This window comes from Pteropus alecto, unplaced genomic scaffold (assembly GCF_000325575.1).
Source record: "Pteropus alecto unplaced genomic scaffold, ASM32557v1 scaffold462, whole genome shotgun sequence".
In the NCBI taxonomy this organism is placed as follows: domain Eukaryota; kingdom Metazoa; phylum Chordata; class Mammalia; order Chiroptera; family Pteropodidae; genus Pteropus; species Pteropus alecto.
The window spans coordinates 209,720-233,944 of NW_006431936.1; the positions used below are offsets into that span (position 1 = coordinate 209,720).

The 24,225-nt window shown below is 32.9% G+C and overlaps 1 protein-coding gene and 1 pseudogene across 1 annotated transcript; both read right to left on the reverse strand.

Moving 5' to 3' along the window:
- Nucleotides 1-6,957, reverse strand: part of LOC112475623 — an 8,304-nt pseudogene extending 1,347 nt beyond the window's left edge.
- A 1,330-nt stretch (nucleotides 6,958-8,287) lies between these two features.
- Nucleotides 8,288-9,485, reverse strand: LOC102883798 (olfactory receptor 4K15). The gene has a single exon (XM_006906922.1). It carries the CDS (start codon nucleotides 9,346-9,348, stop codon nucleotides 8,374-8,376), a length of 975 nt encoding a protein of 324 aa, XP_006906984.1. The 5' UTR covers nucleotides 9,349-9,485; the 3' UTR covers nucleotides 8,288-8,373.
- Between the last annotated feature and the right edge of the window lie 14,740 nt (nucleotides 9,486-24,225).

The window sequence follows — 24,225 nt, forward strand, 5'->3', positions numbered from 1 at the left end:
TCTAGAGTCTGTAAAGTTTTTCTTTGAGACAGGACATTACAGTCTGCAGATGTTTAGGCTGCTGTAATAACCCTGTGCCCTTTTCTATCAAGACAATTCTCTGGGTCACTGCCTTGTGCAAATGACTGGAGGAAGGATGAGAGTTCACTTAGGGCTAATTGCTAGTTCATTGATCCTTACCTAAGTTTCCTGAATGCCTGTCCAGCTCATTGTTGTCTATAATAATTTCTGTCCGACTTATTATTGTCTATAACACATTTCTCATCGTAAGTCATAGCTGTGGACATATGGGTACAGATTATGCTTTTAATGATCTATATGGAATTGTAAAATGGTTAGTCATATTTTCAGGTGACTCGTTCTTTTGAGTATCCTATCCAATTGGGTAAAAGAAAATTATTTCTCTGAGATAAGAGAATTAACAATTTAGGGTTTGTGTGTGTGTGTGTGCGTGTGTGTATGCGTGTGTGTATGCGTGTGTGTGTGTGTGTTGTGTTGAGCAATGGCTAGAAGGTGCTACTGCATAAGATCAAATGAGTGATATGGTTCTTTGAGGATGGGGGATCACAACAGGTGCTATCGACTCAAATTCTACATTTCTGAGCACAGAGCAAATTTCGATGAAGTAAGACATGATAATTTAAAGTTTAGATTTTGGTAAATTTCTTTATCTTATCACAGTTTATGCTTTCTCTAAATTATGAAGTGAATATCTTCATTTAGGCAATGCAACAAAAATAAAAGTTTGAAAAAAATTAATATTAAACTAAATAAAACATAGTTTAAATAAAACAAGCAAAATTATATACTTCTTAATGCAATTATGTAAATAGAAATACTATATGAATTACATGCTTACTAACAATTGAAAATATTAAGAAATAATATGAAGAAAACCTCAAAATTTAAACATTATTTTAAATATTATTGAAATGATGTTTGCAAAAACATTCATTAACCTGAGAAAATGGTTAGATAATAAAGAGGAAGAAGGCACAAAAGTATATTTAATATATAACAAAATCTATATACACAGAAAAGTTAAACGATAACTAAAGTAAAGGTAAAGACAATGAAATATTTATAAATTTAATTTCAGTCGGGGTTTTCTTTTACTTATTGATAGTTTCTAATTTTTTATAATGAACTCAATTATAGTTATGATAAGTTTACAAACTGTTTTGTGAATTTATGTAGTAATGCATATCTATTGGTCTTATGACTTAGTATTTTATTTTTATAGAAAAAATTAATATTTGAAATTCGTTCTTTTTCTGAAACTTATGTATTACTTGTTTATAGCTACTAAACTTCAGGTAAAAATTTCCTCTAGTTATAATCCATGGAATTTTTTTTTAAAGTAATAGTTGTGTATGCATAATAATAGCCTCAGATTTAATAAAAGCAAGTTTTTAACAATGGATTTGTTTTGCAAAAAATATTTCACTATTTATTTAATTTTTTATATTTTAATTTTTTCTGATTACGAAAACAATGAATGCTTATTGCTAAAATTTGGAAACATGAAAAATATGAAGAAAATAATTATTCTCCCAACACCAAGAGGCAAACATTATTAACTTTAGCTACTCATAATTGATATAATATTGTACTGAAAAATACCACAATTACCATTAAATACTGATCCCCAAAATGGGCACAGATAACAGGAGCATAAAGGCTTTCAGTATAATAGGTCTTAAGTCATATTACATACCTTCTACCTATAGAGTGTAGATTCTCAGGTCCTGCAGTCATAGACAGCTGGCACTCTAAAACTATACAACCATTCTAGACACAATAGAATCAGAAGATAAATAAATTAAATGGAAGCCCCTGGTTACATCCAATTTAGATGTTTATTTTTCTACTTGTCTGATTACTGTGTTGAATATGTTGAATATAAGTAGAAAGGATTTTTGCATCTATGTTCATTAGGGATATTGGCTTACGATATTTTTTTCATAATATCTTTGTCTGGGTTTGAAATCAGGCCTTGTAAAATGAGTTTGAGAGCTTTTCCTCCTCTGAAATTTTTTGGAATAGTTTGAGAAGGATAGATATTAAATTTTTTGAATGTTTGGTAAAATATGCCTGTGAAGCCATCAGTCCATGACTTTTATTTGTTGGGAATTTTCTGATTGTTGATTCAATTTTGTTAGTAGTTACTAGTCTGTTCAGATTTTCTGTTTTTACTTGATGTAATCTTGTAAGATTTTATATTTCTAGGAATTTATCTATTTCTTCCAGGTTGTTCAAATTCGTAGTATTTCATTATAATCATTTATATTTCTGTGGTGTTGGTTGTCACTTTTGTTTAATTTCTGATTTTATTTGGGTCCTCTCTCTTTTCTTTTTGATGTTTATCAATTTTATCTTTTCAAAGAACCAGCTCTTGGTTTCATCAATCTTTTCTATTCTTTTAGACTCTATTTCATTTATTTCCACTCTGATCTTTATTATTTCCTTCCTTCTACTCAGTTTGGGCTTTGTTTTTCTTTTTCTCTTTCCTTTAGATATAAGGTTAGATTGTTTATTTGAGAAATTTCTTGTTTCTTTAGGTAGGGCTGTATTGCTATGGATTTCTCTCTTCAAACCAGTTTGGCTGTGTCCTGTAGAGTTTCAGTCGTTGTGTTTTAATTTTCAATTGTTTCAAGGTATCTTGATTTCTTTCTTGATCTCATTGTTAACTCATTCACTGTTTAGTAGCATGTTATTTTGCCTCCATTTGTTTGTGTGTTTTTCTTTCTTCTTGTAATTGATTTCTCATTTTGTACGTACCATTGTTATTGAAGATGTCTGATATGATTTCAATCTTCTTGAATTTATTGAGACTTGTTTTGTAGCCTAACTTGCAGTGTATCCTGGAAAATGTTCCATGTGCATTTGAAAAGAGCTTGGGATGAAACGTTCTAAAAATATCAGTTAAATCCATCTAATGTATAATTGAAGGATCTTATTTTTGTTGTCGTTCATTTTCTGTCTGAATGATTTATCTATTGAAATCAACTGAGTGTTCAAGTCCCCTACTATTACTGTCCCCTATGGATTATTGTTACATTCTTCTTTTTTATCCTCCTATATTTGTTTTATATATTAAGGTGCTCCTAAGTTGGATGCATAGATGTTTACAAGAGTTATATCCCAGCGTTGGATTGATCTCTTTATCATTAGGAAATGCTCTTCTTTGTCTCTTGTTATAGAATTTATTTTAAAGTCTATTTTGTCTTAGTATTGCTACCACAGTTTTTAAATCTCCATTTGCATGAAATATCTTTTTCTAACCCTTTACTTTCAGTCTGTGTGTGTCTTTAGTTTGAAATGGGTCTCTTATAGACAGCATATGTATGGGTTTTGTTTTCTTATTCATTCAGCTATCATATGTCTTGTGATTGGAGCATTCAGTCCGTTTACATTTAAAATGCTTATTGATAGATACATAGTTATTGCCATTTTGGTAATTATTTTCTGATTGTTTTTGTAGTTCTCTCTTCCTTTTTTATTCTTTTGCTCTATTCTCTTGTATATTGATGACTTTCCACAGTACTGTTTTTGGATTCCTTTCTCTTTATTTCTGGTATATATCTCTTATAGGTTTTTGGTTTAAGCTACCACGTGTTTCATATATATCAAGCTATGTTTATAGAAGTTTATTTTAAGTTGATGATAGCTTAAGTTCAGATAAATTCTAAAATCACTACAATTTTTTTATTTTCTCCTTTTACTTTTATGTTTTTTTATCATTCTTTTTCACTTCGTGTGTGTGTGTGTGTGTGTTTGTGAGCATCTCTTAATTTATTGTTGTAATTACACATGCTCTTCCTACTTTTGCCTCTTAACCTTTGTTCTAGCTTTATAGTTGTTTGGCCCACCGCTTATTTTAAGTGTCTGCCTTTGTCAGTGAGAATTTTTTTCTCTCCTGTATTCTCTTATTCATATTTTTGATATTTTCTTTTCTTCTTAAAGAAGTCCCTTTAACATTTTTTGTAATACTGGTTTATTTAGCTTTTTCTTGTCTAGGAAACTCTTTATCTCTCCTTCAGTTCTAAGTGATAGCCTTGCTAGGTAAAGTAATCTTGGTAGTATGTTCTTACTTTTCATCCTTTGTATGTTCTACGCCATTCTCATTTGGCCTGAAAAGTTTCTGTGGAAAAATCAGCTGATCGTCTTATGAGAACTCTCTTAATATATAAATAACTATTTTTCTCTTACTACTTTTAAGATTCTCTTTTTGTTTTTAAACTTTGGCCTTTAATTATGATGTGTCTTGATGTGGGCTTCTTTGAATTCATCTTGTTTGGGACTCTGCATTTCCTGGACTTGAATGTCTATTACTTTTACCAAGTTAAAGAAGTTTTCAGTCACTATTTCTTCAAATAGTTTTTCATTCCCTTTAGCTTTCTCTTTTCTTCTTCTGGTACTCTCATGATATGAATATTGGTATGTTTGATGTTGTCTCAGTGATCCTTTAACCCACCCTCATTTTTTAAAAATAATTATTTTTTTGCTGTTCTGGTTGGTATTTTCTTCTACTGTGTTTTCTTCATTGTTTGCTTTTTAAACCTAAGTATTAGTTATAGGTTTTTTTAAAAAATGCATGATCGATTGGTACCGTTAAAATCTTATAATATGATTATTTTTTATGGTGGCCATATTGCAGCAAATAATATGGTTATCAGTCAATGAGAGGAAGGAATTATAGCAGCTGGTCTGCTATCCATTCAGCTCTTTCACCAGGAGGACATCTCTTGGGATAAAGGGGTAAAGGTTTCATGAATGTAGACTTATTTCCTGTTAACCTAAAAATAAAAGTCCAAAATGAGAGGCAACAAGCATTTATTTGAGATCCAAAAAATAACTATCAGGAAGCACTGATTCAGACAGAAACCCAAATAATGTTCCCATTAGGAGGTGAAGGCAAGGGATATTTATGAGAAAGGGAAAGGGAACAGCTTCATAAATAGAAGGAAGGCATTTATTAGGTGCAGATAAACTAACATAGTGATGTTAATTTGGGATACAGTGTTGATTTAGGTCCAGTCCAAAGGTTATTTTGCCCAGTTTTGACATTTCAAAAGCTTTAGGAATAAGACAAGCAAGGCAGTTCCTCTGGGATGGCAGGTCCCACTCCATTAAAAAGACTCTGTTTATATTACTTTTTACGCTCCAAACATTAAGTTGTACACATTAAATATGTGCAACTTTTGTTTGCCAATTATACCTCAATAAGTGATTTTTTAACATAAAAAGTAAAATGGTTTAGATGTACATAGCATATTGAAATGGGTATCTCCAACATTTTTAAGCTCTGACTCTGTGCCAGCAATATGCTTATTGCTTTTTCTACACTATTGCATTGAGTCTTCACAACCATTTATAGTTTTGCTGAGGTTAGAGATAATCTAATAACCTCAAAACAATATGACTAATAAGTGGTTGAACAGAGACTGCAACCGGAAACTAAACTTGGAACCAAATTCTTAAAAAGTCTCTTTCCCCAACACCTTGTAATTGAAAACTTTATTTTAAATTTTACTTTAAAATGTTACAGAAAATATGTTAAGTAATAGATTTTTAAAATTCAGATAAATTCCAGAGGTAATTTTTTTTTATATACCTAAATCCCATTAGTTTTGAATTTAAGAATAAGATTTTACTCTAACTATATTATAGGTCAAAATAAACTGGTTTCATTTTACATTATTGAGAGGAGTCTCATAACATTATCAATTGTTTACCTAAAAGGAAAGCAAAGTTATCTCCTGAACAGCAGACATCTTTTCCTTCTTTGTCCTCCCTATGCAAAGGCTCCAGAATACGTACTTCTGTTTTCTACCTCAGCCTTCTTGTCAACATTCCCCTTGTCCTTTCTTTCTCTCGGTTTTATGATTTAGGTCCCTAATGCTTTCTGATATGACTTAATTTTACAAAATATGATGTAACATGATAGGACATGATTCTATGTAATGTTTATTTAATTAAAAAAATAAATGTTGATTGAACATACAATTTCAGAGTCTCCATTGTTTCTTCCTAGGGGAAAAAAAAATACCCATATTGAGCAAGTTTTTATAAAGTGTCAAAGTGATTAAGAAAAATAAAACTTGGTTGTGTATCCCCAATTGTTCTTCTGATAAAAATTTTGTCCACAAAAAAGCAAGTTAGGACTATATTGCTATAATGAAATAGTTTCTTGTTTCCTCAGACTCATGCTATAACATTTAGAGGCAGAGTAGGATAGTGGCTAAGCAAATACTCTTGGCAAACAAACTGCTTGGATTTAAATTCTGACTCTGCCACCACTAGCTGCCCTGACTTTGGCAGGTTATTTCTTCTCTCTGTGCTTCAAACTCCTGCTTTGGAAAACTGGGCATAATCATACTTACTTCATTTTGAGAAGATTAAATACGTTAATGTATGTAAAGAACTTAAAGCAGGACTTAGAACCAGTGCCTAACACATGTTTGGTTCTATGTAAGTATTGTTACAATGACTGCCATCATCAAAATAAAATCAGGTCTACAGAAAAGTAAATTCTAGGGCTGGCAGATTTTTAAATTATTTACAACGGTCTTGAAATTCTTTTTCCTTTTTTGTGTGTTCTTAATACCTAGTTTATTTTGTATCTGTGCACATTACTGTGGCTTTGTTTTTCTTAGTTTTTGTTTTTATCATTTGAATGTATAGTAACACATTGTATTAGTCAGCCTGTGCTCTTGCTGTAGGACTGACTTAGAGAGGAACTTACCCTCTTGAGTCTAAGTCTTCATCTTTTAAGATTTTTTTTCATATTATGAGTAAGAAAGAGGTGCGATAGGGTAAGCAGAGAGTCACATTTTCTGCACAGGTCACAGCCTACTCCATACTAGGCAGTAGGATATTCTAAAAGTGTTCCGTTCTGGGCAAATATTAAACCAAAAAACAAAGCACACAAACCTGGACCTGAAATCTACTCATCGCTTTCTAACTGTATAAACTTGCTCAATATCCTTACCCCTTCTTAAACTTATTTTCATTATGTATAAAATAAACAGAACACATATCTAAGAGAAATGTTTTAAAACTTAAAAAAGATGTAAAAATCTTACTACGTGTCTTATTATAAAGTTTCAGTTATATTGTAATTAATATTAAGAGCACAATGATATATCATTATTTTTTAACATAAAAGTAGAACAGTGTGCAAAAGTAATGTAGAATTCTAGGAGCTTTGTGTTGTTTTAAAAAGTTTGAAAACATATATTTATTTAGACACTCATGCACATTTGTTTTTATTTTCATTTTGTTATGTTGATAATAAATTGGTACCCTCTGGCTCGAAAAAAAACCCACAACTTTTTTCTTAAAATGAAAGAGGAAAAGCCTAAGATAGCCTGCAGTGGGGAATCCTAGAATATTATGGTCTCATAAGTGGTCATGGATGATAAATTCATGAGTATTCCAAAGATCTTGAAATAGGGTTTTGTTATTTTTCTAGACCTGCATTAGGCAATATAAAAATAAATGTTAACTGAATAAAAAGTTTATACATAAAAAGTAATCATTTCTACCAGGTATTGATATGTGAGACTACCCAATCTGGGAAGACAGGAATCATGAAGACGTAGTGGGGAAGAGAGTGTTTTACTCTAAGATTCAGGATCCCATCATCATGAAAAGGAGTAAAGAATTATAGTTCATCTTTTAAAGTCCCCAGATTATTGTATCCATATTAAACTGAAATTAACATAAACAAATACAAAACACACCAGTGAATAAATTTATTCAGTGAGTTGTTTTTCATGAATAATCTATATTTAGCAGCTACACTGAAGAATGATCTGTGAAAGTGTTGAATTAAGTGCTTTCTTTTGAGCAGCCATGCCATTTTATACTTTATATAAAAGTAACACCAATCATAGAATTGTCTTTATGTGCTGTCATTTACCTAGTACAGTGTGAAATGTGTCCCTATCTAGGTATATCATATGTTCTATATATAAATAGATCTATTATATTTGTGGTATAGAGATATATACTTATTACTCCAAAATTGGCATCTGAATAATACTATTTTAAGGGGAAGAGATACAGCATATTTACCACTTATAAGTAAATGTCATTGCTCAATGTCCTCAAAGCCTATATCTTAAAAAGTTTTAAATAAAAAAATTAAAAGTAGGAAATAAAAGCAAAAAGAAAAAGCACACATTGGAGGAAGAGACTATTATAATCAGTAAGGTTCATTCTGTGGCTTTTTATTATCATCATTACTCTTTAATTAAAGTCACTTGATCGACCCTTCCCACTGGTCAGAATGATTTGCTTTAACATCACAATGATTCTGTTTGTAATTTTCTAGACACAAGGCTATGTGGTTACAGTCCTGTAAGTTTACTTCATTTCTAAGAAAAGAACATTTCTTATGACTGCAGAAACCTGGCCAGGCTTCAGATACCGACTCTTCAGTTTTGACATAGCTGACTTTACTTCTTTATTCCTTAGAGTATAGATAACTGGGTTTAAAATGGGAGTAAAGATGGTATAGAACACTGCAAGGATTTTGTCAACTGAATAGCTGCTGAAGGGCCACACATAGATAAAGATGCATGGTCCAAAGAACAGTGTGACCACAGTGATATGAGCAGTCAATGTGGAGCGGGCCTTTGCCATGCTAGCAGAAGAGCGATTCCTGACTGTAATTAGTATCACAGTGTAGGAGACAACCAAGAGGAGGAAGGAACTCATAGAAAGAAAGCCACTGTCTGCAACTATTAGTAAACTGACAACATAAGTGTCTATGCAGGCCAACTTGGTCACTAGAGGGAGGTCACAGAAAAAACTATCTACCTGATTAGGACCACAAAAAGGCAAGTTAACAGTAAATGCCAACTGGCTAGTAGTATGGATGAAGCCCACAAACCAAGAGAAAAGAACAAGAGCAATACATACACGGCGGCTCATGATTGTCATGTAGTGAAGAGGTTTGCATATAGCAACATAACGGTCATAAGCCATGGATACAAGGATCACCATTTCACTGCCAGTGAAAAGGTGAACAAAAAAAATTTGGGCCAGGCAGGCATCAAAAGAAATTACCTTGCGCTCAACCAAGAAGTCTGCAATCATTTTGGGAGTAGCAAAAGAGGCGACACATATATCAATAAAAGAGAGGTTTGCAAGCAGAAAGTACATGGGGGTATGAAGGCGGGAATCTGAGGTCACAGTGAGGATGATGAGGAAGTTGCCCAGTAGTATTGCTAGGTAAAGTAGAGAAAATATGAGAAATAAGAAAGGTTGGAGCTCCTGGGAATTAGAGAGTCCCAGCAACACAAATTCGGTCACCCAGGAAAGATTTGTCTCATTCATTGACTTTGGAAGAAACTTATCTTCAGTCACCTGAATAGGAGAGAAAAAGAAATCAATGAACTGACCATGAGTTTAATTTCCCCATTCCACTTTGATCCGTAAGGATTCAAATTTCTACTTATATTTATGTATCTGAGTTTTCATATATCCTTAAAATTTACATAAATAACATAATGCTACTAAATAATGGAGGGGAGAGTTGCCAAGGTGTTCAACCAATTGTTATATGCAATTACATGAATTTAATAATGTAATCGACAAATTTATAAACGGAATTGAATATCTGAAATGTTTTCTTTGACATGACAGAAATTCAGTCTAAGAATCCACAAAGACAAAATATAAATCATTTTTTCTACAGTAAATGATGATAAATTTTTTTTGAACGACTAACAGAGGAAGATGATTTTACAAACTTATTATTGACCAAAAAAGTTAGACGCAAAAGAGCATATACTGTATGAAACCTATTTAAATAAAGTTAAAAAATAGGCTAATCTATGATGTTAAAAAAGCTGCAATAGTGGTTATCTTAAAGAGGAATGGGAATAGAAAGGAGACAGGAAGGCGTTTTTGAAATCTTGGTAATGCAGTTTCTTGATGTGATTGATACTTACATAAGAGTGTTCACGTTCTGAAAACTTATCAAGAAGCATACTTTTTCTCTGTGTGCTTTTGTGTATATGTTATATACTTATAAAAATTAAAATGGAAGATAAAGAGACAGCATTACATTGTGTGAGAGAGCTCATAGAAGGAATCACTGCTTTGAGTAATTAGCACTTTTTTAATTAAATGTATCAGGGTGACATTGGTTAATAAAATTACATAGGTTTCAAGTGTATAATTCAATAATACATCATTTGTATATTATATTGTGTTTTCACCACCCAAAGTCAAATCTTATCCCCTTCTCTACCCAGTCACAAATTATATAAACTAAAATACAAAATCAGAGCAAATCTGAAAAGTCCAGAGCTTAAGCTTACTGAAACTCTTCCTAGAACTGTGACTTGGCTCTTCATGGAATTCTAGCATGTAAAAGAACTTAGTGCATTTGTTCCTTTCAATTATTTCCTGAAGATATTAAGCTTCTTTAAACTCAGTCATTGGTATTAATAACCATAGACATTTTTATTGAATTATGATTGATATTTTATTTGATTGGGTGGGGCTTTTAAAAATTATAGTTATATTGGGCATAGTAAGGAATTCAGACCACAAGAAGAAAATATTTTTTCTTTACTATTCAGTTATCTACATTCTATTGTATCAGACCTTTTTCCTTTTTATGTTATTTTTACCTTTATAAGCTACCTATAACTTAAAAAAGTATATGGTGAATAAGAAAAATGAAAGGTGAACTATAAAGAAGCACGTGCTTTTGAAGAATCTTTATCTAGGTCTAAATCAGGTCTTAGGAGAGAGTGTCTTTTATTTAACTGATTTCCAGTCATCTGCAGTTTTTGATATTAATGTCTTTTTAAATCATAACTTACAAATTCCCTAGTGTCTCCTTGAGTTCCACTTGAGAATTTGCACATAAGGTCAGGGCATGTGATGAACAATTTTAACTCCCAAAACCATATTCAGGGACTCACCCTTATATCTCGAATCCCAATTCTCTAGAAAACTGACCAAAGAATTAATTCACATATCATTATAGATTATATCACACCTGTGACTCCATGATTTTCAGAAGAGGCTAATAATGAAATCTGAAGTCAGAAGAGATTGCAAATAAAATTATACAATGGAAAAAGTTTGTCTTTGAGAAGCTACCACATTCTCTTCAGTTCGTTTTTCCCCCACTCCTCGTCATTTCTCGGGAGAATCCCGTTATCAGGTTAGCTCCAGGTGCCCACCTTGGCCTGTCCTCCCTGGGAAACACCCTGACTCTTAGAACCCTTGATACAAATACTACATTGAATCCCCTAGATACAGGAAAGAAAGTAATATCCAACAAAACCAACTAATAGGGGTTTATTGTGCCCTATCAGAAAGAGCAAAGCTTTAAGCACTGGGAATGGGTCACTCAGGGAGACTTTCTGGCGCTAGAGCAGAAAGAGGCGGCAGGAGGCATTTGTGAATAGAAAGACTTTCTGGTGTTTAGGAATAAAGCATATAATACAGTTATATGAAAAAAGCAACACAAAAACTATCCTCCCAATGAGTCTTCTGCTAAGCTGTATTCTTCCATTGTCATTGGCTTCTTGGGGTGCCCCCAAAAGAAAGGGCCCTACTTTCCATGAGGGCTCTATTAAAAGTTGAGTTTCTTAGTACAAAAGATTAAAGTGGTGAGCAACAGAAATGCTAAATATACTTTAAATATAAATCCTTTACTTCTAATATAAATTCATTATTTTCTAGTTCATTTACTCTATAAATACGTAAATGCCTGCTTTTCCCGAGGCTTTGTGCTAGACAGTGGTGATACAGCAGTTAGGTTTATAAATTGCTTCCTGAAGATCATTTTCTAATATTCATAATCCTTTCTTCGTTTAGAGAAGTTGATGGATCCTCATTTCTCTTCACTCCTTAGCACATTCTTTTTTAGGTGAAATGAGCTGTCTTTTTACACCAAATAAAATTACTTTAATGTAGTGAAAACATAAGCTATAAGATTTTTAAAAATTCTATGTTAAAGATCACAGTTTTGTCATAGAGCAGCTATATGATGCTAAGCAGGTCATTTAGCCTTTCAGGGCTTATTATCCTCAAGTATTAAATATTGAGAATAACGTTACTCTCAAGGAGACGCTGAAAGTGTTTTTTAAACAATTATGTAGGTGTGAAATATTTAATCAATTGTAATGACTAAACATATGTAAATGTTCTTAATAATGTATTATTTCAGATCAGAATCAGTAATTATTTTCTGATAATTTTACATACTCAAAGATGGTGTGATCTGAGTCATGCAAGAATGGCTTTCCAAAAAGATGTCACATATAGACCAATTTTTTATTTCTTGTAATATTTGAAAGCAAGTTAATACATGAAGATAAGGTTGTGCAAGGTGACCCTCAGGTCCCTCCTATTAAAATTCTATTAAATAAATCTTTCTCCAACACTTCTAGTAAAGTTAATAAGAGTATAGCTTACAGAGGCCACCAAACTCTACTAGTAAAGGATAACATCTTTCACAACCTTTCCAAAATGGCCATTCTGTTTGTCCTACCACCATAATCTAGATTGGATAAATAACAGTTAATGTGAAAACAAATGCTGGTGCATAGTCTTCAGAAGGATACTTACAAAATACTTCACTTACCTAAGATAAAATTGAAAGTGTGAAAATATCCTATAATCTATAGTCATCAATGCTTGGAAATAATTTAGTTGTTACTTTCACGTCTCCTAAGAAAACAGACCTGGTTCTGAGAGATGAATCATAAAAGTTACTTTTAAATAAGAAGGAAATAGACCCAAGATGTTTCTAGCCAGGATGAGCTGTTTTTAAAGAGGTGAGATAGGCCTGGATGTTGTATCCTAATATAGCTTCCAAGTAGCTGGGAGAGTATGTACTTGGGTCAGTCAGGAATCTGGAAGAGACAAAAGAGTAGATAAAAAAGAAGAAATGCTAAAACAAAATCCCCTGTTTCACAATTTTCCAAAGAATTTAAGCTAACCGCAGCTATATTGCTTCTGTTTTCAATAACAGTAAACTAGGTGATCACAAATCATGTTCAGAAACTTCTAGAAATTAAAACTAAGCATATATTATTAAAGATCACATGAAGAAGATTTTTCCTAGTCTCCATTGCAACTTCAAGTATAGGATACTTATCCACATATACTAGGAAAACACTTCTTTCAACCTAACCTCATATGATAGGTCCAGAAGTATGAATAAAATTCTTCAGATATTTAAACATTGTTCTCAAGGGGAAACCTCACCAACTTAATCTACAACAACTTCATAAGTTTTCTTTTAGAAATTAGCAAGAATATTTTTAGAAAGTATTACCAATTATAGTGGTTGTTATATGATTTGGGGTCTGTAAGGACACTGAGGTATCAGGAATACCACATTCTTTTATCAAATTATGTTTAGGGAATATACAGACATTTTCCTTCCTTCCTCTCACTTCTCCTTGATTCTAGTGTAAATAAAATTTTCCCTGATTCTCGGAGCTAGGTCATGTATGATCATCAGATAATTGAATCAAATATTTTGTGCAATAACAATATAATGAATTTACTATAATAGTAATGAGTCTAAAAGATAACAATCAGATATGGGGTATCCTCTTTTTTTCCCACAAGTAGAATATATATTCAGAAGGACATTTTCATTTTCATAAGTTATTTATATTAGGTTTTTTGTGAATTGGCAAAGACCATTCTAAATTATAAACTTTAAAGTAGCCTAAAGTCAAAATCAATGATATGTCCGAAGACACGATGGACTATAAGAGAAGTATTAGCCTGTGTTATAGAAAATATCTGTTCTCATTTTACCTCTCACTAAATAACTTTATAATTTTAGACAAATCACATACCCTTCAATGGGTTTCATTTCTGTTCAAGAAAAGGGAAGAATTTTCCTCCCTAATCTCTGCTATTTTATAGCTCTCTGGCTATTAAAAGGATGATTCAAAAAAACAAAAGCAAGTCAATTCAGTGATAAAAGTAATTACAAAAAGTTGCATTGAAATAAAAGCATATTCAATCAAAAGAGTAAACCCTTCTTATTTTAGCAAATCCCATCATTCCTTCTCAGAGAGTAAGGTATTTGAACAATAATTAATAAGCAAAATGGACATAGAATACTTAAAGATTGATTGAAAGGGTGGAGGATAACTGTGTCTCTCTGTTCTCTGTTTTAACTGAATTAGGAGACTGAAGAAAAACAGCACTCTTCTTGCCTAGCCTTATAATATCTGAACCTACCAGGAGAAAGAAAATTCTTCAGGATCCATTGGATGGGGAGCAAATGTAGGGAACTCATGTGTTCCCTGACTTCAGCCTTTACGATTTATACTTAAAAGTATCATTGTCCTTAGCACATAGATATAAGAAAAGCCATCATAGTGGTTAGAAGTTAATTAGTGATTTGACGTCATTGGATTGTAGTGACCGAGAGACCCAGAGGAGAGTCTCGATAGCAGAAATCACCTTCATTGGGGCTAATTATGTAAGAAAGTTTGCTCACATAAATTACAGTGCATCACCTTGAGGATTTCACAAATGGACAGAGCAGCAGGACTAATGGAGATGCTTTGGTTTGTTTGAGAAAAAGTAATGTGGTGGAAAGAAAAGCAATAAATAATTTTGTTGGCTAGTCCTTTCTCCTTCAGGGCCACTGGGAGTGTGAAAGAGCCATTTTGTGTCTCTGCATATTAAACAGTAGTGCAAATATCTTGATACTTTAACAGTTCTAGAAGAGCCACATACTTAGTTTCCAAGGCAAGGATTTTAAGCTATGGTAGTGAGATCTGTTTTACAAAAGAAACACTGCATCCTACAGAGTAGATTCTGGTGAAAGGAGTTTAAGTAATTGTGCAAAACTTTGAAATTTTTAGTTCAAACTTTTAGTAAAAAAGTGCTGTTGAGTGAAGTGCTAATTTTCTCTTTCTCTGAGGTTATTCTACATTCAAGAAAAGAATTAAAAGCATAAAAAAAGAGATTTCTTCTTGTTATCACATAGAATTTTGATGCTGATATGAACACTAGAAATCAACTAGTCTACTATTCTAAATTTATAGATAGGTTGAATGAGCTCTTGAGGAATTAATTGCTTGGGTCAGATTGTACTGTCTAGTTTAGAGACATACTTTCTAACCAACTCCTTATCTAATAACCTTTCTATTCTACAGTAATGCCACAAATTGGAACATTTTGAATTTATGATTAGAGCTATGATTAGAATCTTCCACAAATTGGAACATTTTGAATTTATGATTAGAGCTAAGCTGATTCTCCCTCTCTTCCTAAGTACATGAGTTAGAGCACTCTTATGTGTCTCTTTGACCTATAATTCCCAATACCTTTCCTTTTTACCTGTTTTTTTCTACTACTCTTTTCATGTAGATAGTCTCTAAAAATCTGTTATTTGGAGTTTATTTTCTTCTTAGGATCTCTTGCTGGGCAATTTAATACATTCAAATGACTTTACATGTTTATAAGAAAGAGCCCTAAATGTACACCTTTAACTCTAAAGGTGTTCCAAAAGGTATTGTGAGATACCACTGCACTACATATTTAATCTCCAAAATTGACACATTTTCTCTAAATTTTTCTTTACAGGAAATATTAGCTTGCTAATTTCATCATCATCTTCTAAAACAACCAAGCTCAAATCATCAGTATATTGTGATGTCTACTTCTCTAGTATTCCTATATTTAATCCCCAAATCTATCTTAGTAAACAGTATCACGCTGTTTATGTAGTTCTTTTAATACTTATTTTTTCTAAAGTTAAATCATGAACATTTCTCCTGGTTGTTATACACAACTTATAAACTTGGTTTTTAATAGTTCCATTATGTTCAAATTTACAAATATAATAAAATAATTACTCCCATACTGTAGAAAAACATATTTTTTTCTTCGTTGGAAATAATTATTTAAAATAATTTGTATAAAAATCACTCTAAAATTTTCTAATTACTTTCTGGAGATAAATTCTCAAAGGTAAAATTACTGGAATCAAAAATTTGAACATATATGAAGCTTTGGGTTCATAACACCAAACTCCAGACTCTAGTATCAGACAATTTCATCACCATAAAAAGCTGACCACGTCCCCCTCCACAAACCATTAGCAACCACTAATGTGTTTTCTAGATCTACAGATTTGCCTTTTTCAGAACATCACATGTTCAGTGTTTTCAGTGTGTATAGTGTGCAGCCTTTTCAACTGTCTTCTTTCATTCAGCAATATTCATTTAAGATTCATTTATGTTGTTGCATGAACTATTAGCTCATTTTTTTTTTATCATGGTATAGTGTTCCATTGTATGTATGTACTTCAGCTCAATTTTTCATTTATCTATTTAAGGACATCTTAGTTGTTTCCATTTTTTTTTGTAATTATGAATAAAGGTTCTATAAATATTTTTGTTCAAGTTTTTGTGTGTATGTAGCTTTCAAATCAGTTGGGAAATCTGATCTGACTGGATGCAATGTTGTTAACATAGTCATCATGATATACATTAGAAGTCCAGACCTTATGTATCTTATAGCTGGAACTTCGTGACTTTTGACTACATTAAAAATATCCTTGTTTTCTTCTCCCCCCAGCTCCTGGCAATCATCATTCAATTCTCTGCTTCTATAATTTTGACTATTTTATTTTTATTTTAATTACATTTTACATTAAATATTATATTAGTTTCAGGTATACAGCATAATTGTTAGACATTTATGTAACTTATGAAGTGATCCCCCTGATAAGAGATTTTGATTATTTTAAATTTAGTGACATCATGTAATATTTGTCCTGTCTCTGGCTTATTTCACTTAGCATAATGTCCTCCAGGAACATTCATGTCGTTGCTAGTACAGAACCTAATAAATGATAGGTGCTCAAATAACATTATTAATTCAGTGACTTAATGAATGTAAAAGTGGCTATGAGGTGTTACTTTTGATTTTTTAAAAGTTATATAAAGCTTTTAGAATATCATATAAATAAGATCACAAAGTATATTTCTTCTTTTTACCAGCTTTTTTTACCCAACATGTCTTTGAGATTCATCCAATATGTTGTGTGAATCAACATTTGGGTCCTTTTTATTGCTGAGTAGTATTCTACACCATCTCTGGACTTGGCCATGTGTCTTATTTTGTCCAATAAGATAATAGCACAAAAGTATTTTTCACTGGAGTTGCCCTTTCATGACACTATTAAAATCGTGAGACCACCATGTGAATGAGCCCAAGCTTGTCTACTAGGGGATAAGGAGGAATAGTGTGCTGGTAAATATTTAAAAACTGATGCTAGATGGGGTTTGGGGATACTAGGGAAGTCCAGTGTTTCCAATGTCTGTGCTGTAAATACTACCATGATTGATTTCAAGCCACCAACAATTTAGCAACCATCTTACAAAATCCATGATAATTTAACAATCAGCTCTCAAGGGCTGGTACAAGCCAGCTCCAGTCGACCACAGAGGAGAGGCCACATGGAAGGAACTGAGGTACCTTGGCCAATAGTCAGCTAGCTTGTGTAGTCAACCTGCCAATCACCAGACCTGTGGGTGAGGTCATTGTCAATCTTCCAGTTTTCAGACTCACCAGACAGTGCAGCAGAGATCAAATGTTCTGGTCTGGACCAGAGGAAAAAACCCATCTGGCTTGTGAGTAAATGTAAAACGGTTGTTTTAAATCAATATATTTTAAGATGGCTTGGTATGGAGCAAAATCTATAAGATATAATTGTCTATAATTTTACTCTAAATCATCATAATGGTGTCTTAAATGCTATAATCAAATGATAAGCAGTTTCTGGAAAATTGAGTCTACAAGACAGCTAAAAAATCAGTGGAATGTTCTTTTCACAGAGTTGAGTGACTATGTCGTCTTATTTCTAGTGAAAGTTGAATTATTTATTTAAAACAGTTGAAAATACAGGTTGCAATACCAGAAATATCAATTAGCTGTTGATATTAGCTTCCCATTCCAACTGACATTTCCTTGTTTCATAATCTCCATCATATTTTATTGTGACTTTTTTGAAACACATAAGTACAAAAGTTTTACAAAAGTTTTCTATAATATGTTAACTTTAGTGGTCAGAGTTGAGCCTAAATCCCAAACTAAAACCAAATATTTGAAATATGAAGATTTAGAGATGCCCTACCCTCCTTGCCTTCTTTCAAGGCAAAACAATTTAAATCAGACCATATACCTAGAACCTGGTGACAAAACAGGACCTAACTTTCTTTAATTAAATTTTTTTTATGCCAGATCACTTTCATGAAAATGAATAAAATTCAACCTCACAAAATTAGATTCTTTCCTGTACAGTTGGTCAATGAAGACATTTAACTGTTGTGGATCTGTATAATGATGGGGGGGAGGTGGGGAAGTATAATAAATAGCACTGATTATCATTCTTACCTTCTAAAACAGGACATTTGGACTTTCTTTATGTGGGTTTTTAAGAAATGGTATGTACTAAATAAACTCATTATCTCTTATCTAAAACCAATCCTATTATCTTAAGTCTAGATTTCTTCCATTTTCTCTTTATTTAAAGTAACTTGCTTTCTTAAGGTATCCACTCCCGATTATAAACTTATGTCTTCCCATTTATACCCAAAGTTCTTGAGAGGTACTTGTCATCACTGTCCCTACTTCGTTATGCCTCATTCACTTCTCTTGCTGTTTTCTTTTTTCTCTATTTGTTCCATTTTATGCCCTTTTCTGTTCTCTGCCCTTGTGGGCTGCCTCCTGTAGACTACATTATCTGGGCTTTTTTGCCTCTAGCTTTTATCAAAACTGGAGAGTGGAAGGAACTAGCAAAAGATTAGAGAGAAGAAAAAGAGAGAGAGGTCTGGCTATTTCTTTACTTCTTTCTCCCATATCATTAAAATTCTGGCAATAATTATTGACTTGACTACTTAATATCTTGTGGTCTTCTTCATGGATCCAACTCTCACCAGTTTTTATTCCTTTCTCTTGTCCCTTCAAGCTGAGCGTAATAAAGGTTCTTGCCTCGCTTAACTCTGCCAAGACTTTTATAAATATTTAAAATCTCTGCCAAACATAATTTCACTTTCTTTCTGTGACCTTAACTAATATACCTCTTGACCCATTTTAATCTGTTCTTGGACCTCAGCATTCTATTAAAACTATCTATCTCTTATTTTAGCTGCCTGTTCAAAACTTGGAAAAAAAGTGGCCTGCCAAAATATTTCACTAAAAAATGGTCTCTGGTCTCAAGAGGAATTATAGCATTCTCTTGTGAGAAGAAGGTGCTAATGATAGTTATAATTTTTAAATAGCATGTTTTCTCTCGCCTATATATCTAATTATTTACTGAGCATCTCCACTTCACATCCATATGTACAATATTTAACATATCATCTTTCTCATATTTGACACATAATGAATGTTTTCTAAAAATTAATGAATAAACTCCTATTGGAGTATGTATCTTCTTGGTAGTTTCTAAAACAAAAAAAAACCTGAAAGCCAGTCTTCATTGTCTCTACCTTCAAATGCAACCAATCAATAGGACTTATTTTTAAATATCTCTGAATCTGTTCAATTCTATCTATTCTGCCATCATCTTCAAGTAGCCCAACCTCACCTTACACTGGATTGATGCAATAGATTTCCAGCTTATCTCTTTGTTTTTACGGGTTTCTATTTCTAACTCACTTTCTTTAATCAATCAGATTGATCATTCTAAATATGTAATGTTAAGTGATCAGACATACTTCAAATTCTTTCCATTGCCCTTTCCACAAAGTCTTTCTAAAATTGATTTCTCTCCCCAGACTTATTTCTAACTCTCCCTATTATTAGTATTAGTTTGGGTAACTGTGGCTTCTATAACAAAATATAAAAATTAAAGTACTTAAGGAGTTTGGAGAAATATGTCAGCGTGAGAGATGTCTCCAGATCTCTCCCCTTGAAACAACAATAAGCTGAACATCTAAAATTCAAAAACAACAGCCAAGTTTCACACAAGAATGTCTGAGCATGGGATCTGCACATAAGAGCCACCACAGGTCAGAACACCAGGTATTGGGTGGTAGTCAAGGAGAAATAAAGAACCTGCCTCTTGCAGCCACAGGAGCTTACTGTAGGAGGAGGGGGAGGGGAGAAGATGCAGGGACTTCCCTGAATAGCCCTGCCTGGGAGTGCTGTGAGATCCACGTAGCCGGTGGCAGAGTCCACTCATCAGGGCAGAATGCAGAGAAGTAGGACAGCAAAAAAACAACAGCTGATTTTTACCAGCTGTGGTTGCAAAACTAAGGCTGAGCCACAGCCCCCAAACCCCAATCCAGAGAGGCCCTCCCTCCATACCCTCTGAGACCGAACACCGTAGAGCCCAGGGGAATTTGAGCAAATAGAAACTGTCGCTAACATTGAAAGGAACTAAGACTGAGGGTAGCAAGAGTGATTAAACATCTACAAGAAAATAAAAAGGAATTAGTAAGTCTTTATATAAAGCAGGGATCCAAAAGGCTTAGACACCATCTACTGGAAACCAAAAGAAAAGCACCTTCTTTGCAACAGGCTAAAGAGAGACATTTATATAATAAATCTTCTTTCTGGAAAAAAAGCAGAATACACTTTTATTAATGCTCAGATGGAGAAATAGTCCATTAAACAACATGAACAACTAAGGTGACAAGGCATCTCAGAAAGAAAGAGAAAAATAATCAGAAAGTAAGCTTACAGACATAGAAATATGCGACTTAAATGACAGAGAGTTCAGAATGGTACTTCTGAAAAAACTCAGTGAGTTCCGAAACAAGTCGTATCAAAAATTTCAGAAATTGAAAAAACAAATAGATGAGAAGAAAAAGTTCTTTAGCAAGGAGATTGAAACCCTCAAAAAGAACAAAATAGATCTTCTGGATATAAAAAGCACACAGCAAGAGTTGAAAATGAAATAGCAAGCTTTGGAAACAGAATTGACCAAATGGAGAAAAGGGTCAGTGATATGGAAGACAGAAATCTAGAAATAAATCAGAAAGAAGAGCGAAACCAAAGAATAAAAAATAATGAAAGAGAAATATAAGAACTAGCCGTTACCATCAGGAGAAGAAACATAAGAATAATGGGCATTATGGAAGGTGAGGAAAAGGAGCAAGGACTAGAAAGGATTTTCAGACAAATAGTGGACAAGAATTTCCCAAATCTAAGGAATGAGCTGGAGCTCGGAATTCAAGAAGTCAATAGGACACCCAATTATCTCGACCCAAAAAGGCCTTCAACAAGACACATTGTATTAAAATCATCAAAAATCAGTGACAAAGACAGAATTCTCAGGGCAGCCAGGGAGAAGAAAACAGTAACATATAAGGAAAACAAATTAGATTATTGTAGGACTTCTCAATACAAATCTTACAAGCCAGAAAGAAATGGAATCAAATATTCAAATATTAAGTGAAAGGAACCACCAGCCTAGAATAATGTATCCAGCTAAGCTCTCCTTTAGATATGAAGGAGAAATTAAGACTTTTCCAGACATACAAAAATTGAGGGAATTCTCCACTATGAGGCCTGCAGTACAAGAAATACAGAAAGGGGTCAGATCACTTAAAAGTAAATGAAAAAAAAAAAAAAAGAAAGAAACATAATTAGAAGTAAGGTGACTATCAGGCAAATAGAAGCAGAGGAGTGCAACCCTCACTAAGAACAGGGCATTATAAGCTTAAACAATAAGAAGAGATTTCCTATAGCAAGATAGTAATGAACATTCAGCATACATAGGGACAAATGGAGACAACAATGACTGAAAAGGGGAGGATTCAAAGATCCAAATTCACAAAGGGGAATGGAGACAAGGCACACACAGAAGAAAATGAATAACTATTTATATATATCTATTCTTTTCATATACATAATGGTAACCACATGCCAAAGATTCAGAAATTAAGTATATAACATAAAGCAAGAAAAACCAGAGGAAAAACCCACAAAAGTCAACTAAAATAAAGAAAACAGAAGCACAAGGACAAGGAAGCAATGGAAACACCGAGCTACCAGAAAGCAAAAGATAAAATGGCTATAAGAAGACCTCATATAATCACCTTAAAAGTAAATGGATTGAATACACCAATAAAAAGGCACAGAGTTGTAGATTGGATCAAAAAACAAAACCCAACCATATGCTGCCTCCATGAAACAAATCTCAGCTCCAAAGAAAAATATAGACTCCAAGTGAAAGGGTCAAAAATGATATTTCAAGCAAATTCAGAGAAAAGTGGGAGTATTCAGAGAAAAGTGGGAGTAGCAGTACTAATATCGGATGAAATAGTCTTCAAAATAAAGAAGATAAAGAAAGATAGTGAGGGACACTTCATAATGATAAAGGGAATCATGCACCAAGAAGACATAACACTTATTAATACCCATGCTCCCAATCAGAGAGCCTCGAAATATGTAAAGCAATTATAACAGAACTAAAGGGAGAAACAGACCAAAATGCTATCTTAATGGAGACCTAAATACTCCACTGTCTTATATGGACAGATCATCTAAACAGAAAATCAATAAGAAAATAACATCCTTAAATAATACATTAGACCAACTGGACATAATTGACATTTACAGAGCCTTTCATCCCAAAACAGCTGCTTATACATTCTTCTCTAGTGCACATGGAACATTCTCAAGAATCAACTACATACTGGGACACAGAGAAAGCTTCAAGAAATATAAGAGGGTTGAAATCATACCAACCGTACTCTCTGATCATAAAGCTTTGAAACTAGAGATTAACTGCAAAAATAAAGCAAGAAGAACCACAAATACATGGAGATTAAATAACATACTACTGAAAAATAACTGGGTCAGAGAAGAAATAAAAAGAGAGATCAAGAGATACATAGAAATGAATAATTATGATATTACAACATATCAAAAACGATTGGAACATGGCAAAAGTGGTCATGAGAGGAAAGTTCATATCATTACAAGCTTATCTCCAAAAACAAGAACAAACTCAAATAAACAATCTAACATTACACCTTAAAAACTATAAAAGGAAGAACAAATGAGGTATAAAGTCAGCAGAAGAAAAAAAAATAATCAAAATTAGAGCAGAAATAAATGAAATTGAAAAGAAAAATACAATAGAAAAAATAAATGAAAGAAAGAGCTGGTTCTTTGAGAAGGTTAATAAAATTGACAAACTCCTGGCTAGACTTACTAAAGAAAAAAGAGAAGGACACAAATAAACAAAATCAGGGATGAAAGAGGGGAAATTACTACTGATATTGCAGAAATACAAAGGATCATACAAGAATACTATGAAAAAAAGTATATAATACCAAATTTAATAACCCAGAAGAAATAGACCAGTACTTAGAAAGATGCAACCTTCCTAGACTGAATCAAGAAGAACTGGAAAATCTAAAGAGACCAATCAGCAATATGAAAATTAAACAATTATTAAAAACCTACCAAAGAGTAAAATTCCAGGACCAGATGGATTCACCAGTGAATTCTACCAAACATTCAAAGAAGATTTAATACCTATTCTCCTCAAACTCTTCCAAAAAGTTGAAGAAGAGGCAATACTTCCTAACTCATTTTATGAGGTCAATATTACTCTGATATCAAAACCTGATACCAAAAGATAACACAAAAAAAGAAAACTACAGACCAATATTTCTCATGAACACAGATGCAAAAATTCTAAATAAGACACTAGAAAACCAAATACAGCAACCTATTAAAAAGATTATACATCATGATCAAGTGGGCTTCATTCCAGAGGCACAGGGTAGGTTTAACATACACAAATTGATTAATGCGATATACTACATAAACAAATTAAAAAATAAGAATCATATGATCATATCAATAGATGCAGAAAAAGCCTTCGACAAGATATAGCATCCATTTATGATCAAAACACTTAACAAAATTGGTATAGAAGGAAAATACCTTAACATAATAAAGGCCATATATGATAAACTCTCAGCCAACATTATACTTAATGGTGAAAAAATAAAAACCTTCCTTCTAAGATCAGGAACAAGGAAAGGCTCTCCACTATCACCACTGTTATTCAATATAACATTGGAGGTCCTAGCAAGTGCAATCAGACAAGAGAAAGACACAAAAGGCATCCAAATAGGATAAGTTGATTTGTCACTATTTGTGGGTGACATGATTCTCTATATAGAAAATCTTAAAGTCTCCACGAGAACACTATTAGAAACAATAAGCAAATATAGT

Excerpts from the sequence above, each read along its gene's own strand:
- LOC102883798 (XM_006906922.1), bottom strand. The coding sequence starts at position 9,348 with ATGAATGAGACAAATCTTTCCTGGGTGACCGAATTTGTGTTGCTGGGA.